General features: G+C 36.0%; 1 protein-coding gene across 1 annotated transcript in view; it reads right to left on the bottom strand.

The window, feature by feature from the left end:
- Positions 1–19,466, bottom strand: part of LOC133091814 (alpha-fetoprotein-like) — a 38,803-nt gene extending 19,337 nt beyond the window's left edge. Inside the window, exons 1-9 of the mRNA XM_061191020.1 lie at positions 19,382–19,466; positions 18,205–18,256; positions 17,916–18,057; positions 16,381–16,592; positions 13,290–13,422; positions 10,248–10,345; positions 8,302–8,431; positions 2,237–2,448; positions 651–783 (exon numbers count right to left, since the gene is read on the bottom strand). Coding sequence (XP_061047003.1) covers positions 651–783; positions 2,237–2,448; positions 8,302–8,431; positions 10,248–10,345; positions 13,290–13,422; positions 16,381–16,592; positions 17,916–18,057; positions 18,205–18,256; positions 19,382–19,466 — 1,197 coding nt within the window. The remainder of the gene's footprint in view (positions 1–650; positions 784–2,236; positions 2,449–8,301; positions 8,432–10,247; positions 10,346–13,289; positions 13,423–16,380; positions 16,593–17,915; positions 18,058–18,204; positions 18,257–19,381) is intronic.

Raw genomic sequence — 19,466 nt, 5'->3', positions numbered from 1 at the left:
AAGGGTGCTAACCTACAAAAGACTAAGTCGCCTTCATTTAGCCTTCTCTCCGGGAACAGGAAGATGCTAGGTGTACCTGCTTGAGCTCAAACAGGACAAGAAATGCCTTCGTCCTCCATCCCCACCTCTCTATAAATACGTAAGCCACTAATTAGCATAACAAAAGCCAGAACCACCTGGCTCCTGGTAAACTGTGGATAACAGATCGTCTGGTCAGAGATTTGTAAGGCAACCGGCTTTTTCCATGTCAGCTACACAACAGGAGCTGCTGACTGTGAACAGTATGATTTCTGGCCTGAGATAGGGACAGTTTCCAGGCCTGCTTGGTGGAAACTGTCAACCTTCCCCCACCCTAATAGGCTATGCTTCCATGCTACCTGCTACCGTGCCAAGCAAACTTTAAAGAGAAGATTGCACAGAGTTGTTTTCATAAAACACAGAATCTATAAGGCAGTGACTCACACAGAAAGTTGCTGCTGTATAATGATGTGGCCTTTGGTTTAGACAGAAATCAAAGTTTTTGTGTAGTGCTTGCAATTAGAAAGAACATGCATAATCATCTTACAAAAGTACAGCACTACTAACAACATTGGATTTTTCCCTATGTTTGCAATCACTTATGAGAAACAGGTTTAAAAAAAAGAATTTACCCCATGACTATAGCATTCCAGAGGATTTTCTAATTTACAGCATTTTCCCAGTAAGTTTTGATATACTGTATCCACTCTTAAAATCACTGGAACTGCCAACTCTGGATGTCTTCTTGAATATTCATAAAGAAACCTGTAAGCACATGAAGCATATTAGAAAGTAAACACTAAATTTCTGAAGCCATAGTTTTCTTTCAAAAGCCAACTATGACCATGAAATTTATTCAATATTTTAACTGACTTTAGGTATTTGAAAATCTTGGGAGGCTGGCAGGGAAGTTTTATTGGCTATATTTTGAGATAAGGAAACCAAATCAATAAAATTACGTGATTTTTCCAAAGTTACACAGTAGTGAGTGGCAGATTCAAACCTGAACCTAAAACATCCTGATAAGCTTTAGTTCCTGGCTCAGGGTCTCTCCTTACTTTTACTAGAAATTCATTTCAAGTGTTTGGGTGAGAACATTTTCTTGATGACCTTTGAGGCTAGATTTTATAAATATTACAATTTTTTTATAAGACTGTGCTGACTAGGTATTAAATAACCACCTTCCCCTGTTTTCCACATAAACCTTCAAGCATGAGTTGTCCATAATCTGCATATTCTTCTGGGTTACAAGAAAGAGAAATTTGGACTCTAGAATATTTTCAAAGGAATCATAGAATTGCAGAAGGGACATCTTATCCAACTGCCTCAGTTTACAGTTGGAACCCAAAAGTCTGGGGAAATTAAGTGGCTTGAACTGCATTTCAAAGCTGATGCATGACCAAGCTAGACTGGAACTCAGGTCTCACAGCTCATAGTCTAACGTAATTTCCACTAGGAAGTTGTGCCCATCGACTTTTTCAATACTAAATGCAAGTTTAGGGATAAGTGAGTTCAGGTAGTGACATTTATAAGCCAGTGTCAAATGTAATTTCAGAAATATAGCTAAAGTCAATCTACAGAAAACTTTGAGGAAAATTCAAATTCTTATGTTTTGTTAGAATTTAGTTTGCTCCAAATAATACTTTACAAAGTGACTTTGGAACTATTTCAATCATTCAGTAATATTGTCTTACTATTATAATATATTGAAATCAGTTTGCTTTATGCCCAAAATAATTTACACTTCAGAATGGACACCAGAGATGTTAGAACTCCATCTCTTTAATCTTGAAATGCCACACTATGGCTTTGATAGTAGGCATTAAATTAATTAGAAGAGTTGGCCAGGCATACCAATCTGAAAGCCTTACTTAGGGATGACTAAGTCCCTCAGAGCAAAGCTTGCACACACTTGACTCTCACCGTGTTTTTTTAAATTCCTATATTAGTTGTCAACATTTAAAAATCAAGAGACTTCCAACTTCTCTCAAAATGCAGTTGATCCAACGACCCAAAGCCTACATTCCCATATGGTAACAAGTAGCTAGAGCCAAATAGTAGCTGCAGCCTTGGACTCCACAAGGCATCTCCTCTCAGCCATTTAACCATTCACTCACATCATTGGCTCGCCTCTGTTATCATTCAAGTTTGCAACCTCTCCCAAAGAATCCATAAATACAATATCCCATTACTAAGATTTTACAAAAAGCCATATTACTCTTGTAGGAAGTCATCTTGTTTGTCAGTGAATTGTTTGCATACAAACTGGTCTTCTGTAAACCTGCTAAGTGGCAGGGATGAGGGATCAGGTTTGTCATTTTCTGAGTTGATAATGCATTCCCCTCGGAATGGTTCTGGCAGTTCACAGCATGGAGTGATCTTGCTGGATAGTGTAGCCTGTTTAGAGCAGGTATAGTTCATAAGCTGGCTCTATAAACATAAAAGAGCAGTTATTTTTGATGACTTCATTCTGAGCTTATTTCTTTTTATTGCTATTAGTAGAAAACCAGAGAAAAACTTGGCATCTTATATTGCTTTTTCCATGACAAACTGAGAAACCAAGAAGGTCATTTATAGTGACTCATTCTAATAAGAAACCTTCTCTATTTGATTTTACTCAAGTGTCACAAGTTCTTCTAACATCTCTTAAAGAACTTAAAGGGAGACAGACTGTATTATTGTTTTCAAGTTTAGCCCAACAAAATACAAATGAAGAGTTTTATTACTTGCTACTGTTGTTATCGTTCTGGCATCCCAGTTTAGAAAACATTTTGTCTCTGTCATTTTCTATCTACATTACTGTAATATTACTATAAAACTTACATATTTACTTATATATACACATACAAAAATAAGTACATGTGTGTATGAACAAGCTAGTCTCTATACTTACGGAACTCACAATCTAGTTGGAGAGTCAAATAAAGAAACAACAATAATAATGCATTATAAAATAAATTGTTAGAGAAATGCACGTATTATATTTTGGAAGAAAAATTGGCAATCCAGACTGGATAAAGGCCAGAGTGAAGATTTTGAATGATTTGAGTCTTGAAGGACAAATAGAAGTTAGTTGGAAACAAATGGAGAGGAAAAGCTTACTAGAATTATCCATCTTTATATATAAAGAGTCTTAGAGGTGAAGAACATGGCATACTTGGGAAATGATATATAGGACATTTTGAGCTCATTGGGAAAATTTAGTTGAGATTAAGATTAAGGGATCAGGAGAGAAGAAGAATGTACTGAAGATCTAGATCTGAGAGTGGTAAATTGAAGCTGCATTGTGAGGTCAGGCTGAGACCGATAAGGGAGAGTGTGTCCATTAGTTAAGAGACGAGCCTGCTCTCGGTGGCTTAATAGGATCCAGTCTGTTTCTTTCTCAATAAAGTCCTATTGAGAAGGGGAGGTGTATTGTCTCTGGGCAGTAGTTCTGAGAACCAGGCTGACAGAGGCACTGTCATCTTCAACCTGAAGATTCTAACATTGACCTCAGATTGGGGGTTTTGGACAGGAGATTTTATAAGCCAGGCCTAGAAATGACATAAAGCACTTCTGACTAGGCTCTACCTAGCTGTGAAACTGGAGTAAATGTCGTTTTCCAAGAACTCTGTCTTGGAAAAGAACAGTAAATTAAATAGTCCCTTTGCAAAACTAATTACTTAAAGGAGAAAACATATATACATGGGGGGAAAGGAGGTATAACTACGTAATTGATGTTTTTAGTTATCAAATAATAATATTGTCATGTAGAACTCTATATTTCTAAATGAGAAAGTGCTAATGAAGGAGATTTTTTAAAGGAAAATGTATATTTTAAAACCTGACAAAAATAAGTACAGTTGATTCTCATTATTCACAGTAGTTATAAACACTGAATTCGTGAATATTGAATCATCTGCCCTAGAGGAAATACAGAATAAGTTTTCTGCAAGTCTCTGGCCACATTTTCGTCAACAGATCAAGACATAACCTTATTTTGTGTATGTTTCTGTTTAAAAACACCTTATTTAATATAGAGTAGCCCCCCCTTACCCACAGGGGTTACATTCCAAGACCCCCAGTCAATGCCTGAAACTGCAGATAGTACCAAACATTATATATACTATGTTTTTTCCTGTACATACATACGTATGATAAAGTTTAATTTATAAATTAGGGACAGTAAGAGGTTAACAAAAATAACTTATAATAAAATAGAACAATTATAACAATATACTGTAATAAAAGTTATGTGAATGTGGTCTCTCTCTCTCTCTCTCTCTCAAAATACCTTATTGTACAATTTTAGTACCTTTTCCATCTTAACTAAGCACTTATCATGCACTGTCGCCAAAACTTTCGCAGTTTGAGGTGTGACAGCAAAACTAACATGAATTTCTTTTTCCTTCTTCACAATTTCACAGATAAAAAATTTGTTCTTACCATTGATCTTAGCAACCTCAGCATATGATTTTTTTTTTCTTATTCCTATTAAGTTGAGAACTTTCACCTTTCCACTTCAAGGATACACTTTACGGCTTCTCTTTGGCAGATCCAAATTGCCAGCATCACTACTCTTGTGCACTGGGGCCACTGTTAAGTAAAGTAAGGGTGACTTGAACACAAGCACTGTGATCCCAGGACAGCCAAACTGATAACCTATATGGCTGCTAAGTGACTAATCTCCAAGAAACGCTGGACAAAGGGATGATTCACGTCCCAGATGAGATGGAACAAGATGGCACAAGATTTCATCATGCTACTCAGAATGGTGCACAATTTAAAACTCATGAATTGTTTATTTCTGGATTTTTCTGTTTAATATTTTCAGATGAAAGTTGACTGTGATTAACTGAAACCTCAGGAAGCAAAGGGAGCAATAAGGGGGACAACTGCATACTGGTGATTTATTCACATTGAACTCATAGCCACCAGCACTGTTCCTCATGCATGAACAAAGCTTATCTAAAATACATATTCTAAAATAGAACTACCATACGACCCAGCAATCCCACTACTGGGCATATACCCTGAGAAAACCATAATTCAAAAAGAGTCATGGGGCTTCCCTGGTGGCGCAGTGGTTGAGAATCTGCCTGCCAATGCAGGGGACACGGGTTCGAGTCCTGGTCTGGGAAGATCCCACATGCCACGGAGCAACTGGGTCCGTGAGCCACAACTGCTGAGCCTGTGCGTCTGGAGCCTGTGCTCCGCAACAAGAGAGGCCGCAAGAGTGAGAGGCCCGCGCACCGCGATGAAGAGTGGCCCCCGCTCACCGCAACTAGAGAAAGCCCTCGCACAGAAACAAAGACCCAACACAGCTAAAAATAAATAATTTAAGAAAAAAAAAAAGAATGAAATAAAAATATACCTTTCTTTAAAAAAAAAGAGTCATGTACCACAATGTTCATTGCAGCTCTATTTACAATAGCCAGGACATGGAAGCAACCTAAGTGTCCATCGACAGATGAATGGATAAAGAAGATGTGGCACATATATACAATGGAATATTACTCAGCCATAAAAAGAAATGAAACTGAGTTATTTGTAGTGAGGTGGATGGACCTAGAGATCGTCATACAGAGTGAAGTAAGTCAGAAAGAGAAAAATAAATACCGTATGCTAACACATATATATGAAATCTAAAAAAGAAAGAAAAAGGTTCTGAAGAACCTAGGGGCAGGACAGGAATAAAGATGCAGACATAGAGAATGGACTTGAGGACACGGGGAGGGGGGAAGGGTAAGCTGGGACGAGGTGAGAGAGTGGCATGTACTTATATATACTACCAAATGTAAAATAGATAGCTAGTGGGAAGCAGCCGCATAGCACAGGGAGATCAGCTCGGTGCTTTGTGACCACCTAGAGGGGTGGGATAGGGAGGGTGGGAGGGAGGGAGATGCAAGAGGGAAGAGATATGGGAACACATGTATATGTATAACTGATTCACTTTGTTATAAAGCAGAAACTAACACACCATTGTAAAGTAATTATACTCCAATAAAATAAAATACATATTCTTTCCACAAGGCACATCACAGCTTCGAGGAACTCTAGACAACACTTCAGAACTATACTCGGGCCATTTTAAGCAGCTAACTCATCAACAAAAAGCACAGAAATGCAGAAAATGTGGCACTAAATAGACTACAAAAAGAACACCTATTTACAGTATGAGAGCTACAACAAGAAAGCAGAGAGCATCACCTTTTTCTACTGTAGCTGGAACCATGCACACCTGCCAACTCAGATTTCCACTGCTCTGAGCATGCATAAATCTGGGAATGACCACAAAGTGCTGTGAGTATTGATTTGGGGGTCACAAATAAATTTTGGCATGTAGGTGAATTCTCAAATACAGAATTCATGAATAATAAAGATTGACTGAAAAAATGTTTAAATAAATCCATAACAAAAGAAATGGAGAAGCTGTCACATCAGTTTATATCTCCATCCCTCCTCCAGCTTCACAGACAAACCTTCAGAAAACAGGTAAGTTACAGAGCTATTTAAGTTATTTCAGAGAATTCGAAAGGAAAAAAATTCTAACTCATCTTTTAGAAGTTATCATAACTGGATACCAAAACCTGATAAAATATGTGCCAAAAAGAAAGTTCTAGATCCATTTCACATCTAAAGATAAATGCAAAAATGTGACATATATATATATAGAGAGAGAGAGACCATAGATATAGTAAAATGATATTGACTTGCGCAATGTAAAGATGGGTAAATATTAAGAAATCTTTTAATATAATTCATCAATGGATAAGTCAAACAATAAAAATCAAATGATCATCCTAAGAAGACAAAAGAATATTTACTAATGTTCAGAATCCATTCTATTTAAAACAAAACAAGACAACCTCTAAAACAGAGTGAAACATCTCAACACATAAAAGTATCTTTGTCAAGCCAATAACTCTAAACTGTTTCCTTTATAGTCTAGAATAAAACAGGAATGCCAGAACTATCTAAAGTTACTTTATATTGCTTATGAATACTATCTAATATAATTAAATAACTGGAGATTGTTCTAGCATTCCTGTCATAGTATAGACCATAACAGGAGCTGTTCTAGAGTTACCAGTTTGGCATGGGTATTGTTTATGTGTTAAAGGATTTTAGAGATTTTTCTTTTGTTTTGTTTTAATACCTATGGATAGGTCCCAAAGTTCCCTGTAATTTTCACCTAATCTTCATGCAAATAGGATTCTGAGAGCCTGTCCTAAAGAACCAGCACGACTTCTAAGTGTATAGGATAGTATTGCTTCCAGTATGCGTTGAGATTCTTGCCAGACGGGAAGTAATCCAAGAAGCAACTTTATATTGTCTATCTCCAGGATGGAATTGGCAGTAGCAGCCACCATCTTTCAGTCAAGCTGAATGTGGCACTGACCAAACAATGGCCAACTGCTATGGCTGCCAAGGGAAAGCTATGGTCCGACCCCAACTCTCTGTTCCAGCAAAGTAGACATTTGAGGACTTAGAATCTTAGGGGTTCTACTGAGTGTTCGATTCAATGATTTTTCTATTTTAATTGATATTGTTACCCACATTCCTTAATCTGTTGTGTAATGGGACAAAAATTGTTGGGGGTAAGGATTCCTGCCCATAAGAGTCATAGATTTCTCACTGAAATCATGACTGTAGTCTGTCTTTGTTTCTGTTTTATTTTTTATCATGATGAAAATTATTCAATTTTCAAACTTGTAGAATGAATAGGAACATACTTGTAACTTGTGATTTACTAAAACGTTATCAGGATTTTAACAGCTACAATTTTTTCCTTCTCTGGGATTTTGAGACTTTAAATTTGGACGTGGGGCAGGTGAGTTCTATGCTGTCCATGCCCCGGCCCTTGTCCCTTGATGCCACACCTTTGCTTTTGGTGGTTTCTTCTTTCCTCCAGGCTGATAAGGCCTGAGGGTATAGTTTGCAATTCTAAGACTTGCTAGAGATTCAAAGATGAATGAAATACAATTCCAATTTGGAAGAAAATTAGCAGCCAGCTCTAAAAATTTAAGAATAAAAGAATAAAGTAGATAGAATGAGGAAGGAAGGAAGGAAGGAAGGAAGGAAGGAAGGAAGGAAGGAAGGAAGGAAGGAAGGAAGGGAGGAAGGGAGGAAAAGAAAGACAAAAATTGTTTCATGAGAAGAGAAGAGAGTGGAGGGGAGACACCATTCTGTTGGTAATATTGAGAAATGATAATTACTTTTTTAGATTCATTTATACCACCCTCACCTTTATTTTAAAAGTACAAGTATTTTAAAGAGTTTTAAGAAAAGAGAAAGTCTTACTCTGCCAAGCACACACGCTACTGCATTTCCTTCACAACAGATCTGATGCAGATTTTTAATATCCATGGCCAGTTTGGCAATTTCAGAAAAGTTAGCTCTAGGTTGTTTTTTAGTCAACAGAACCAATTCCCTGAAAAAAAAAAAAGTACATTTTAAACAGTTTTTTGAATTCAATTCTTTCTAAAATTAGTTGTAGTTCATTGAGTAACCAAAAGAATAGAAACACAGTTGCAAATGTAGGATGAAGACAGTTGTATATGATAAATGTTTTCTATTTCTACAGTGATAGAACCCAGAGCCATACAAAGATGTAAATCACAAAATGAAAATTATTCAATTCATAATCGTGTAAATAGAGTCATTTTCATCATTCAAATTATTGTTTAAAGAAGTTGAGTTGCTTAGATAGGTAATTTGGGAATTTATCTGACCTGACTTTCCAAATAAAATTCTTTATCAGAAAGATAATAATTGTAAGAGGTTTAAATGCATTTTTAATTACCTTTAAATTACATCAATAATAACATTCTCAGTGGGACAAAGAAATCAAATCCTACTTACTATGAGATTTCTCATTAGCTTGGGTAAAGGCTTCCTTTCTTCCTTTGTTTGATTTTGTTTTAGGGACAGGACTGGAGATATTTGCAATTCTAATAATTTATGTCCATGGTTATACACATAGGGCTAGATAGTTTCATTTGCCTGTTTACTGTGGTCTGAGACAAGTGATGGGTTTTGTATCATTCCCATTATTTGCCTTGTAATAACTTATAAAAATCACCCTTCTTCCCCCAGCCCTGACTCAGAGTCTAGAAATCACAACACTTAGCTCTAGGAAAACATGGTTTCTTTTGGTTTAGAGAGAACTGACATTGCCTAGCTTCATATATTTGCTACTGGCATCATGGATATCATCCAACTCCTTTAAAATTCTGCAATAGTTCCAATAGTTGACACCAGGGAAATCTTCCATAGAGTAGAGATATATCTCTGCCTATTCCCACCTGTATCATAGGTGGTCATGAAATTCTCCAAATCAAGCAGATTTGCATCAAGTTTAAAATTTAAACTTTGTCTCAACATTTACTCAAATATCTTGTAATAACCTATAATGGAAAATAATCTGAAAAAAAAATATATGTAACTGAATCACTTTGCTGGACACCTGAAACTAACACAATATTGTAAATCAGCTATACTTCAATTTAAGAAAAACTTTTATTCAGTGAAAAAAATAATAATAATAATAATTGTAAGAGGTTTGGTTCTTCCTTGTCCCTCTCTGTTGACAACTGAAAAACATCCCTGAAATTTTTCTAGAAATATGAAAAATGGGCTTGCCTTATAAGGAAAACTGAGCTTCCAGGCAGCCCAATGTTATCCTAAATTGGGGAAGAAGGTGATATAAGGGAAGATGCATGTCTTCAGGGGTCAACTTGGGACAGAAACACAATCTGGGCCAAGATAGAGGCACACTGAGTAGCATCAAGTTCTCCTCCCACCCCACACTCCTCTATCCCCACCCCAAAAAACACCACTCGCTTTTTCTGTCCTACATGACATTAGAGCCAAAATATTTCTTATCTTCCAAGAGAAAAATACCTTTTGTCCTCTAACCTTTACCATGCAGAACTACTATGTGTGAGCATCTGAATGTACAGAATCTTTTGTGCACTGGAGAAGAGCCTAAAGGATTTGAGCTGATGGAAGAAGCTGATAGAGGAGATATCAACCCCACAGGAGGTAGTGGGTAGAGAGGAGGACTGTGCATTTTCAGGCACAGCCCAGTGTGCCCTATTGAACAGGCAAGTAGCACACGTGTAGAGAAAGGAACGAGATTTGCGCTGAGACATTAGCAAATGAAAGATAAATGATTTTTCAAATGAGTTTAATCAAAGAGGGTGATCCAAAGCAACAAAGTCCACAAATCTAAATAGGTAACTTACACTGCTTTTGCTACTTTGTGGTTGAATTTAATCCCAATCTCACATAAATGGTGATGCCTCGAAGATATTTCTCTAACGTATTTTCTGATGGGTTCCAGCTGTAATTAGAAAATCGACTCATCAAAGAACTATGGTAACAACAGAAGAAGTTCATCTCATGGTTAGTAAAGAAGAGAGAAAAATAAAAATCATATATCTCCTCAAAATTAGAAAGTTTTTATTGTCTTATCTATGAGGTCAAATGTAAAAGCATAATTTGGTTAAGGTTCTGTTTTTTTGTTTTTTGTTTTTTATAAAATAGCATCTCACTTCCCCAGAGATTGTTTGTCCCAGAACTTAGACATTTGGCATATAAATGAGAACAAGAAAGTGAACAAACAAAAATCCAGAGAGCCACTAGAATAAATTTTGATAACGTCTTACAGTTGTAGTCTGGTTTTATTCAAGTTACTAGCCCTGTCATCTTGAACATGTCTCCAAATGCTTATCTATGATATATGCTCCAGTTTTGCAATATATATTAATGGAGCCTCCCCCCCAAAAATGTTCATATTCTTTAACCCAGAATTTTGACTTTTGACTTCTAATAAAAAGCACATGTATTTCTCTAACCAAAACTATATATTCAATTTGATCACAACAATGTACAAAAAAAAAACCTGTGAATGAAAAAAATGAATAAAAGGAAATATACCAAAATTGGTATCTCTGTGTGGTGGGAGAATAAAATTTCAGAAGAGCTCTATATATTCACTTAAAACATTATATTGACCATATATTATTTTAACTTGGGGTAACAGTACCTTACAATGCTTTTTTTAAGAACAAGTTAGATAATGTATACAGAGGCAATATTCAAACCACAAATCTGACACAATGATAATAAATTATACTTTATAATTAATTATAAATATAATTATTATTTTTATTCTTATTTTGTTGTATTATACTCGTTTGAAATCAAATACAAACAAGCTTATCCACTTCTTCACAAGAGAGTCTGTGAAGGCTTAACTCATAAACCACATTCTCTGATCATAGATACAACTCTTACATGATTGGCTATGCAATTTTCTCTGGGCAAGGAGTAAGAACTTCTAGGAACAGACATCCTGGAGGCAGCAAGACTGTAAACATCACAAAGTGAGGGAGAGGAGAAAAGAACTCTTAGCTAACTTAAAAGCATCTACTTATGCTTAGTATGTGGATGGACCTAGAGATTGTCATACTGAGTGAAATAAGTCAGACAGAGAAAGACAAATATCATATGATATTGCTTATATGTGGAATCTAAAAATATATAGTACTTATTTATAAAACAGACATAGAGTCACAGATGTAGAAAATAAACTTATGGTTACCACGGGGAAATCGGGGTTGGGGGGTAGGGATAAATAGGGAGATTGGGATTGACATATACACACTATTTATACAAAATCGATAACTGAGAAGAACCTACTGTATAGCACAAGGAACTCAATACTCTGCAATGACCTATATGGGAAAAGAATCTAAACAAGAGTGGATATATGTATATGTATACTGATTCACTTTGCTGTGCAGCAGAAACTAACACAACATTGTAAATCAACTATACTCCAATAAAAATTTAAAAAAGAAATTATAGGGGCATGTTATACATTAAGGAAAAATTTCCTCTGAAAGGGTTAAGATTAAGAAAACTTTGAAACAAGTTACCTAAAAAAAACTAACCTTCATGAAAAAGTTCATTCTTCCAAAATGCCAGGTAATGAGAACTAAGTCTACACAATCACTTGTTTTTGTTGTTTGTAATAATATGAAACCAAAAGGAGAAAAAAATGACTGTCCTGCTTAGGAATTCAGAATTGGCTTCTGAAGGAATTGGAGATGACTAGGGAAAGAAATATATATAAGTAGCTTTAATGATAATAGCTACGATTATTGAGTACTTAGCGTATGTCAGACTCTTTAGATACATTATTTAATTTCTTACACAAGGTAGATGATGAGGAGTTCAACAGGAGAAATAGCTTTAGAGGAATAGAGAAATAGGGGTTGAGAGGAATATGAGAGAAATTCTCACTGAGGAGATCAAAGAAAACAGCAAGGAAGAAGCGGCACTGCCCTTAGACTTGAGGAATTCATCAAAACGATTATCAAACTACTATTCATTTCAGCATGACCTTGGGAAAATCCATCTGGTGTGCCTTCTAAAGATGGTTATTTTGTGTTGATATTTAGAACCTTTAATGAACATACATAAAAAGTACTTTTATTATGGAACAAATCACCGATTTACGTCTATTCAATGAAGGAGAAAAAGCCACGCGGTTAAAATTAAGTGTGAGGCTAACTGTATTTTCCAAAGATGGCTATAATAACAACTTCTATCCCATGTTCTTCTTACAATGAGCTTTCGTTTCAGTATATTTACTTTCCCCTTCAAACTGGTGAGATTTTATGGTATTTCAACCAATAGAGTAGAGCAGAAGTAACTTTTGAATCCTGGTCATAAAAGGCCATACAACTTCTGCCCTGAGGCTGCCATTCTGTGAAGCAGCGCAAACCAGCCAAGGCAGAGAGACCACATGGAAAGACCCTGAGATAATATGAGGAGAAAGAGATGTTGGACCAACCCCCAGGTACTTCAGACCTTCAGAGCCCCAGCCATTGACTGCAACCACATGAAAAATCAGGAGCCAGAAAAGCCCAGATGAGCCCTTCCTGAATTCCTGACCCACTGAAACCATAAGAGTAATAAACTCATTGTTATTATTTTGAGCCACTAAATTTTGGGGTGTTCTGTTATACAGAAATAATAATTGGAATATTAAATATTTATTATGAAGTTATATTTATGCTAGATCATGCTTCTCAAAATTTAAGGACTCTATGAATTGCCTGAGTATCTTGTTAAAATGAAGTCTTCTTTAGCAGGTCTGGAGAAAAGCTTCAGACTGTATTTCTAACAAGCTACCAGGTGATGCATATGCTGATGGTCCATAGTCCACACTTAGCATAACAAGTCCCTAAGTAAGAGTTGACATATGAATAGTTTACCTTTATCTGGAAGCATTCAGTCTTATTTTCTTCTCGGCAACAAGACTGAACAGCTGTTTCGTAGCAAGCAGACATGGTCAGAATAGTGGGTCCATACAAGAATGGATGTTTCCTAGAAGTTTCATAAATGTACCTGTAATTTGACAAATACAAAGCTATATAATTTGGAATTCGAGAACATATGCTGACACTGTTTCTTAAAAACTTAGGATTCATTTAGTTTTGTTGACCTGAAACTTCTAGAATTTCATGGTGACAGAAATAGGATAGCACTGTACTTAAATGCATCAAAAGTTCACTACAGAGAGATCACTGTGAGGTTAGACAGTGCCCATGAAGTCACCAACTGTTCTTTCTGGACCAGTAGGTAAAGAAAATCAGTAATTAAAACTTTTCATTTTTATATAACTAGTAGGAGATAGAAAGTTCAATAGTCTAAACTGATTGTAAATGGAGGATTGTACACCTGGTGAAGGGGAATTAAATTTAGAAGCTATTGGTGGGTGAAGAGGAATCTCTGAAATCATCCATAAGAGCTTTCTAGACTAGAAAAGTTAATGCCATTATCCTCCAAGACGTGTCACTCAATATATTGGTTTCTTACTAAATCCCAGTCTTAATTTGCTTCTCAAATTTATTCTTTACACTCATTATAGAGCCGGGCACCAGGCCTGCCTTTCACTTATAATCATATCTCTTCACACTATTCCACAGAGCTTACTCAAATTATTTACTCCCCACCTCCCCACACACACAAATACCCCAAAAAAGTTGATATTGCAGACAAAAACTGGCTCAATGCTCACACAAATCCACTTTCTCTTCTTGTGTTCACAGGAAGACTACTTTTTCCAGCAGTTAGGTGGGAACCTATAACTGAGTTCTAATCAATGAAATATGAATAAACATGCCATACACCACTCCTAGGTTTGGCTATTAATTACTTTGCACAGTTCCCTAGTCTCTCTCTTTCTTTTTTGCAGTAACCTTGGAAACACATGCTCCAGATGGTATAGCTCCAAGATGGAAGGATCTTGCACTCCTGAGTTACCCCTTGGAAGAGAGGTGTCAGGAGCTAAGCTGAGCTGGAGAAGGCTGACCTGCCAAGTTCCAGAGTAGCCAATGAAGACAAAAAGCCAAAATGAAAGTATAGTTAAGGCTTTAACCATTTACTGGGATAGTATAAGCAAAAGGCTAAACTAGAGAAAATGCTGACCCCCGCCCAACCTCCACCCTCACCCCCCTTACTCTTGGAAGTTCAGTCAATAGATTTGTTTCATTTCAGCAAAGTTTCTCAAGCCCAACTTGTAAAAAAAGAAAAGCAGAATTGACATTATCAAGATACAACTGCCACCCAAGATAAGGCAAAATTCTTGGTTGATAGGAAATTTCATTGGAGCCTTTCAATATCTCTGCTCTCTGTCGGGTACTCTGCTAAACTAAGAGTTCATTTTTGTGCTGCAGTAACTTAGTTCCCATAGAGGATTTTCAGTATGAACTAATCTAATTTCAAATCTCCAAAGGCAAAGTTGAACTTAGTATAAGGAAAAAGCTTTCTAATAATTAGAGCCATTTAAAAATAGAATGTCCCTATTGCAAGGTAACAAAGGGTCACACTTATCTTACAATGATCAAAACTGTCATTGAAAATTCCTTAGATAATCCAAAGATACAATAACTATAGTTTGGTGTATCTGTATTCTATGCTATCTTTTGATAAGACTGAAATAGCAGACTTTTCCTCTAGCTTTGATATAAGTTACTGTTTCTTTGGTTGAGAACTAAACAAAGTTGTTGACATAATTATGAAGCAAGTAGTTAGAAAATTATTTTCCCCTGAATATTTATGGTTGTATGCACATAAGTTAAATTAGCATATAAAATAACTCGATACTGACTTAATTGTAAATGTTCAAGAAGAGATTAGATTCACTGCCTGAGTATTGGTTAGATTTCGTAATCTCTGAATGCTCAAACCTGATTTTATAATGCCCGAACCTGATTTTATAAATCTCACCTAGAGTGGCTAGCACTTCACTTAATAGGTAGCCAAGTTCATATTACAGTTTCCCATTTGGTTGCCCTTAATGTCAGACAAGTTGGAACCGGCCCAATCCCTTCTCCCTTAGTCCTTTCTCCCTAAGTGACTGGGGCCATTTAATTCCTTCCTGAAGGCTCAGTAACTTCTGGGGCAATTCTGCCCATGTATAGGTGAATTAAAAGTGTTTACGTTGTTCTACATCAAGTCACCCTGTCTGCTCATTCATTTCTGGTTTAGAGTTTCATGTCTAAAATCTGAAATCAAACCACCACCATGCCTTTTGCACTAGATCCAGCAATCAGATCTTTCCCTTATTCCCAGTGTCTGAGTCTGTCTTGACCAGATGGCCAGAACTGCATTCCTTGAGAACTGAAGCTTTGTACTTCTCTTGTCATTTCTACCTCTCTCTGGTTTTGGTTTCCTGCCTCTAACTTGCTCATACCTCACTCTCAAAAGATAGACTTCTGTGCTAACTAGGAAACCAAAATATGAGCTCACCTACCCACGGGCTATCATGCTATCCACTCCAGGTGGGAATTACAGAATCAGAGTTCTTGAGTAGAAAACTCATCTCTGTCCAATCTACAATTATTACTTATTCCTAGGTTCCCAAAGACAGACACTATCTCCATGCCTATCAGATACCCCTCCTGCTATCCCTTGGTGAACCTCCCAAATACCAGCCCATTGCCTGAGCTCTTACTTGCTCTCTATTCCCAATACTCTGTTTATTGTGCTTTGCCTACTAGACTGTATTTTTCAACATCATTTGCTACTGGTCTGACTAATCTAACCTTTAAGGAGATGGGTCCTTTACAGATCCTAGTCCTTTTTAATGTTTCATGGTGCAGACATTTTCATGCCCTCTTGGGTTCACTAAGACCATGTTGTCATTGTGAGGGAAAAAAATAAATTGTAGCTCAAATTTTCACTTTAATTTTATATAATCAAGCATTGTGTACTCAGAGGCTTTTATATTAAAACAAAAGATCTGTCTTCAAAATTGGAAAATACTCCTTTTCAAAGACCTGGCAAGGAAAAGTGACTTACTTCTCTTTCACTGGCACTGGATTCTCTTTGTCCATCTCACAGATCTGCTCAGGATTTGAAATTTGGAATATATCACTGTAACCTGCAACATCTTTTTTGTATGATAGGAAGCACTTGTGTCTTGCTGAGTTATTTGTATTGCAACAGTCAGAAAATACATGTCTGTCAGCCAACCCTTGGTTATTGCAAATATGCTCTAGGAAGGTAGTCATCTGTAGGAGGAAATAATAACTTAAGGGAAGGCACTTGTGGTCTACATTTCTAACCACAGGAAAGTTAAGAAATTATATAGAAAAGGCAACTGAGTGCAACTGAGTGCATAATGTTATACTCTGTATCCAATAGTCCCTGGACATAGCTCTTTTGAGTGAAAGCCTTTTAAAATGTTCTTAAGTCTAAATTCCCACATGCTGGACATTGGCCAAACAGAATTTATCATTTTCTCCCTACCTATGTAAGTGCTTCATTTTCATACAGTTGAAGGTATTAAAATAAAGGTAAGCCAAAATGTCCAGGACCTAAAGAAATCAAGGTATTTTTAATAAGAATTACCCACCAAGAAACAGCTGTTAGTTTGCTTTCCTTGCTTCCTGATTGTTTTTAGTTGGTTTCCATGGGAACTTATTTTAAAAGTTAAACTCTGAGGCAATGTGTATTCAGTGTCAAATATTCAAATAGAAATGTAATGATTCAGTTTTCAAGTATCTTTGAATGGCAGTAAATGTGTGGGATGCTGTAAACCTCAAATGACATATGCTTCCAGATTTGTGGGATAAGGGCAGAAAAAGTCATCTTTGGAAATGGAAATAAGAAGAAATCGATATAAAATAAGTGAGGCTAGCCACTGGCAAAAGAACTTCATTTAAAGTGTGTCTCTAATTAGACTAATGATTTTTCTACGACTACTTAGAGTCTGGTAAAAAATAGGTAGGTTTTAGCCCAAGAAGATGGAGTGAAAAAAATCTATAAATAAAAAAGAAAATTATTTATTTGTATTTAAATTGTTGATATGAGAATAATTGATCCAAAAATATGTAGATTATAAGAATATGTTAGTTTTTATCAAGGATTTTTCTAATCACAAGATAGACATATTTTATGAGATGATAGTAATTTTCAAGATTTTCTACTAAGTGGGGAAAAAGCCTATAATAATATTCACTTTTTTATATTCTCTTAGAAACTTTTAAAATCAGTACATTGATTTCCCAGAAGCCTTTATATGAGGATGTCAGACAATGATATGCTAGTGACAGAGAAAGAGCAACCGACTTAAATTAACAAATTGGCATTCTAGGGTACAATTCATTCTCTTGAGCATTTGGTTCTCAGAGTCTGATCTCCCAGATATGAAATGATAAAATGAAAGTTTATAAACCTACAAAGATTATATCTTGAGTGTGACACATGTACATATTGTTGCCTTAAAATCCCTTGCCTAATTATTCAATCATCCCACTTCATAACAACATCTTTTGTTTGCAATTTAGTTTTTAAAAAAACAGAGAGAAAAAGGCAGAACATGATTCACCTACCAATTGGTGACAACATTCTGAAGGTGATTCGTGTGGCTTGAGGCTCTTGCACTTCTCTGCAATATCTAGCAATTCTTTAACTATGGTTTGTACTTTTTCATAAGTCAATTTCCGAAGAAACTGTGCAACCATAATACTAGTGCTGAAACAGAACACTTGTGTGAATGCTGAAGATAGAATCAAACTCTTTTCCTCCATCAATCTTGTTATATCACTGCCCTACTCCCCACCAAAAATAATTAATATGATTTTACATTTCAAACAAAAGAATACTGATAATAAAACTCACACAGCTCTTAAGTTCTCCTCTAGATAATTCTGGCTATTAGTGTGCTGCATGGCTGGAAAAAAAAATGAGATTTTATTTACAGAAGAGGAAATTTTCCAAACTGAAATCCCCCTTGACAATTCAAATCTATATTTATTCATTCATAAATTTCCAGATTTGTTTTTGTTTATATCATAAACCAGAACAAATTATAAGAATATATCTTTTCTTTCATTTAAACTGTATTTTGTGAATGATTTCTTTCTAGTCAAACACATCATGTAGTTGAAAACCGTCATTGGCTTACAAATAAGTTGCACATACCTGTATTGATACTTCTGAATTAATTAAACTTGACTCTTTGGTTATCTCTTATTAGAAGTTACTAGCACACGCAAAGAACACTAAGAAAATTAAAGCCTGGCATTAGGAACAAAAGTATAAACATTAACACTTTGCCAGGCTTAATTTGGCAAAGACAGTAACTCATACATCTTGGATTCGCTCATCGTCTTCATCTTCATCATCTCCACTCACCACATACACATACACATCCTCTCTATTGAAAACAGTGTCTTCCTTCTAATATCAATAGCTTCAAAAGAGCTTAGCAGCTATCTATTTAATAAAGAAACCATTATTATTTACATATTAACAAGTAAAGGTTTTGGAGACAGTTATTCTGAGTTCAGCTTCTAGCTCTGAAACTCAATATGGCCTTGAGGAAATAACTTAAGCACTCAGAGTTTCTGTTTCTCTATCAAATGTAAATAACTTCTACTGCATTGGGTGGTTGTTAGGATTAAATGAAAGCCTATGTGTGAAGCATTGAGCACAGTGCCTGGCACATAGTAGGTACTGAATAATGTAGTTCATGGGATTATTCTTGCTACTATAAACACTGTTGCTCTATCTAAAATCATTTATCCAATTTTAAATACAAGTTTGAAACACGTCATTCTCTCACCTAGAGTGGAAGTAAGGTGGAAAATGAAAATGAGATCTTCCTGTGTGTGCTGCCTCAATATATCAATTCTCTTTCTGTATCTATTCCACAGGTTAATTTCTAGCAATCTTCAATGACTCTACTGACAGTGATAAGCACTGAGAAAGATAAGCCTTTCCATGTATATGTTAATAGTCATTATGTTTCATCTCCTGGCACATGGGTGTATAGATTGTAAATAGGATTACCTACCTGCATCTAGTAAACTTCTCTGAAGAGTCTGACATTTAATGTAGCTGAAGAAGACAAGAAAAGATATGGTTCTAACAGTCTTCAT

Source organism: Eubalaena glacialis, chromosome 5, assembly GCF_028564815.1.
Source record: "Eubalaena glacialis isolate mEubGla1 chromosome 5, mEubGla1.1.hap2.+ XY, whole genome shotgun sequence".
In the NCBI taxonomy this organism is placed as follows: domain Eukaryota; kingdom Metazoa; phylum Chordata; class Mammalia; order Artiodactyla; family Balaenidae; genus Eubalaena; species Eubalaena glacialis.
Note: the sequence above shows the minus strand (reverse complement) of the source record. Positions and strands in the feature narration are given on the sequence as shown.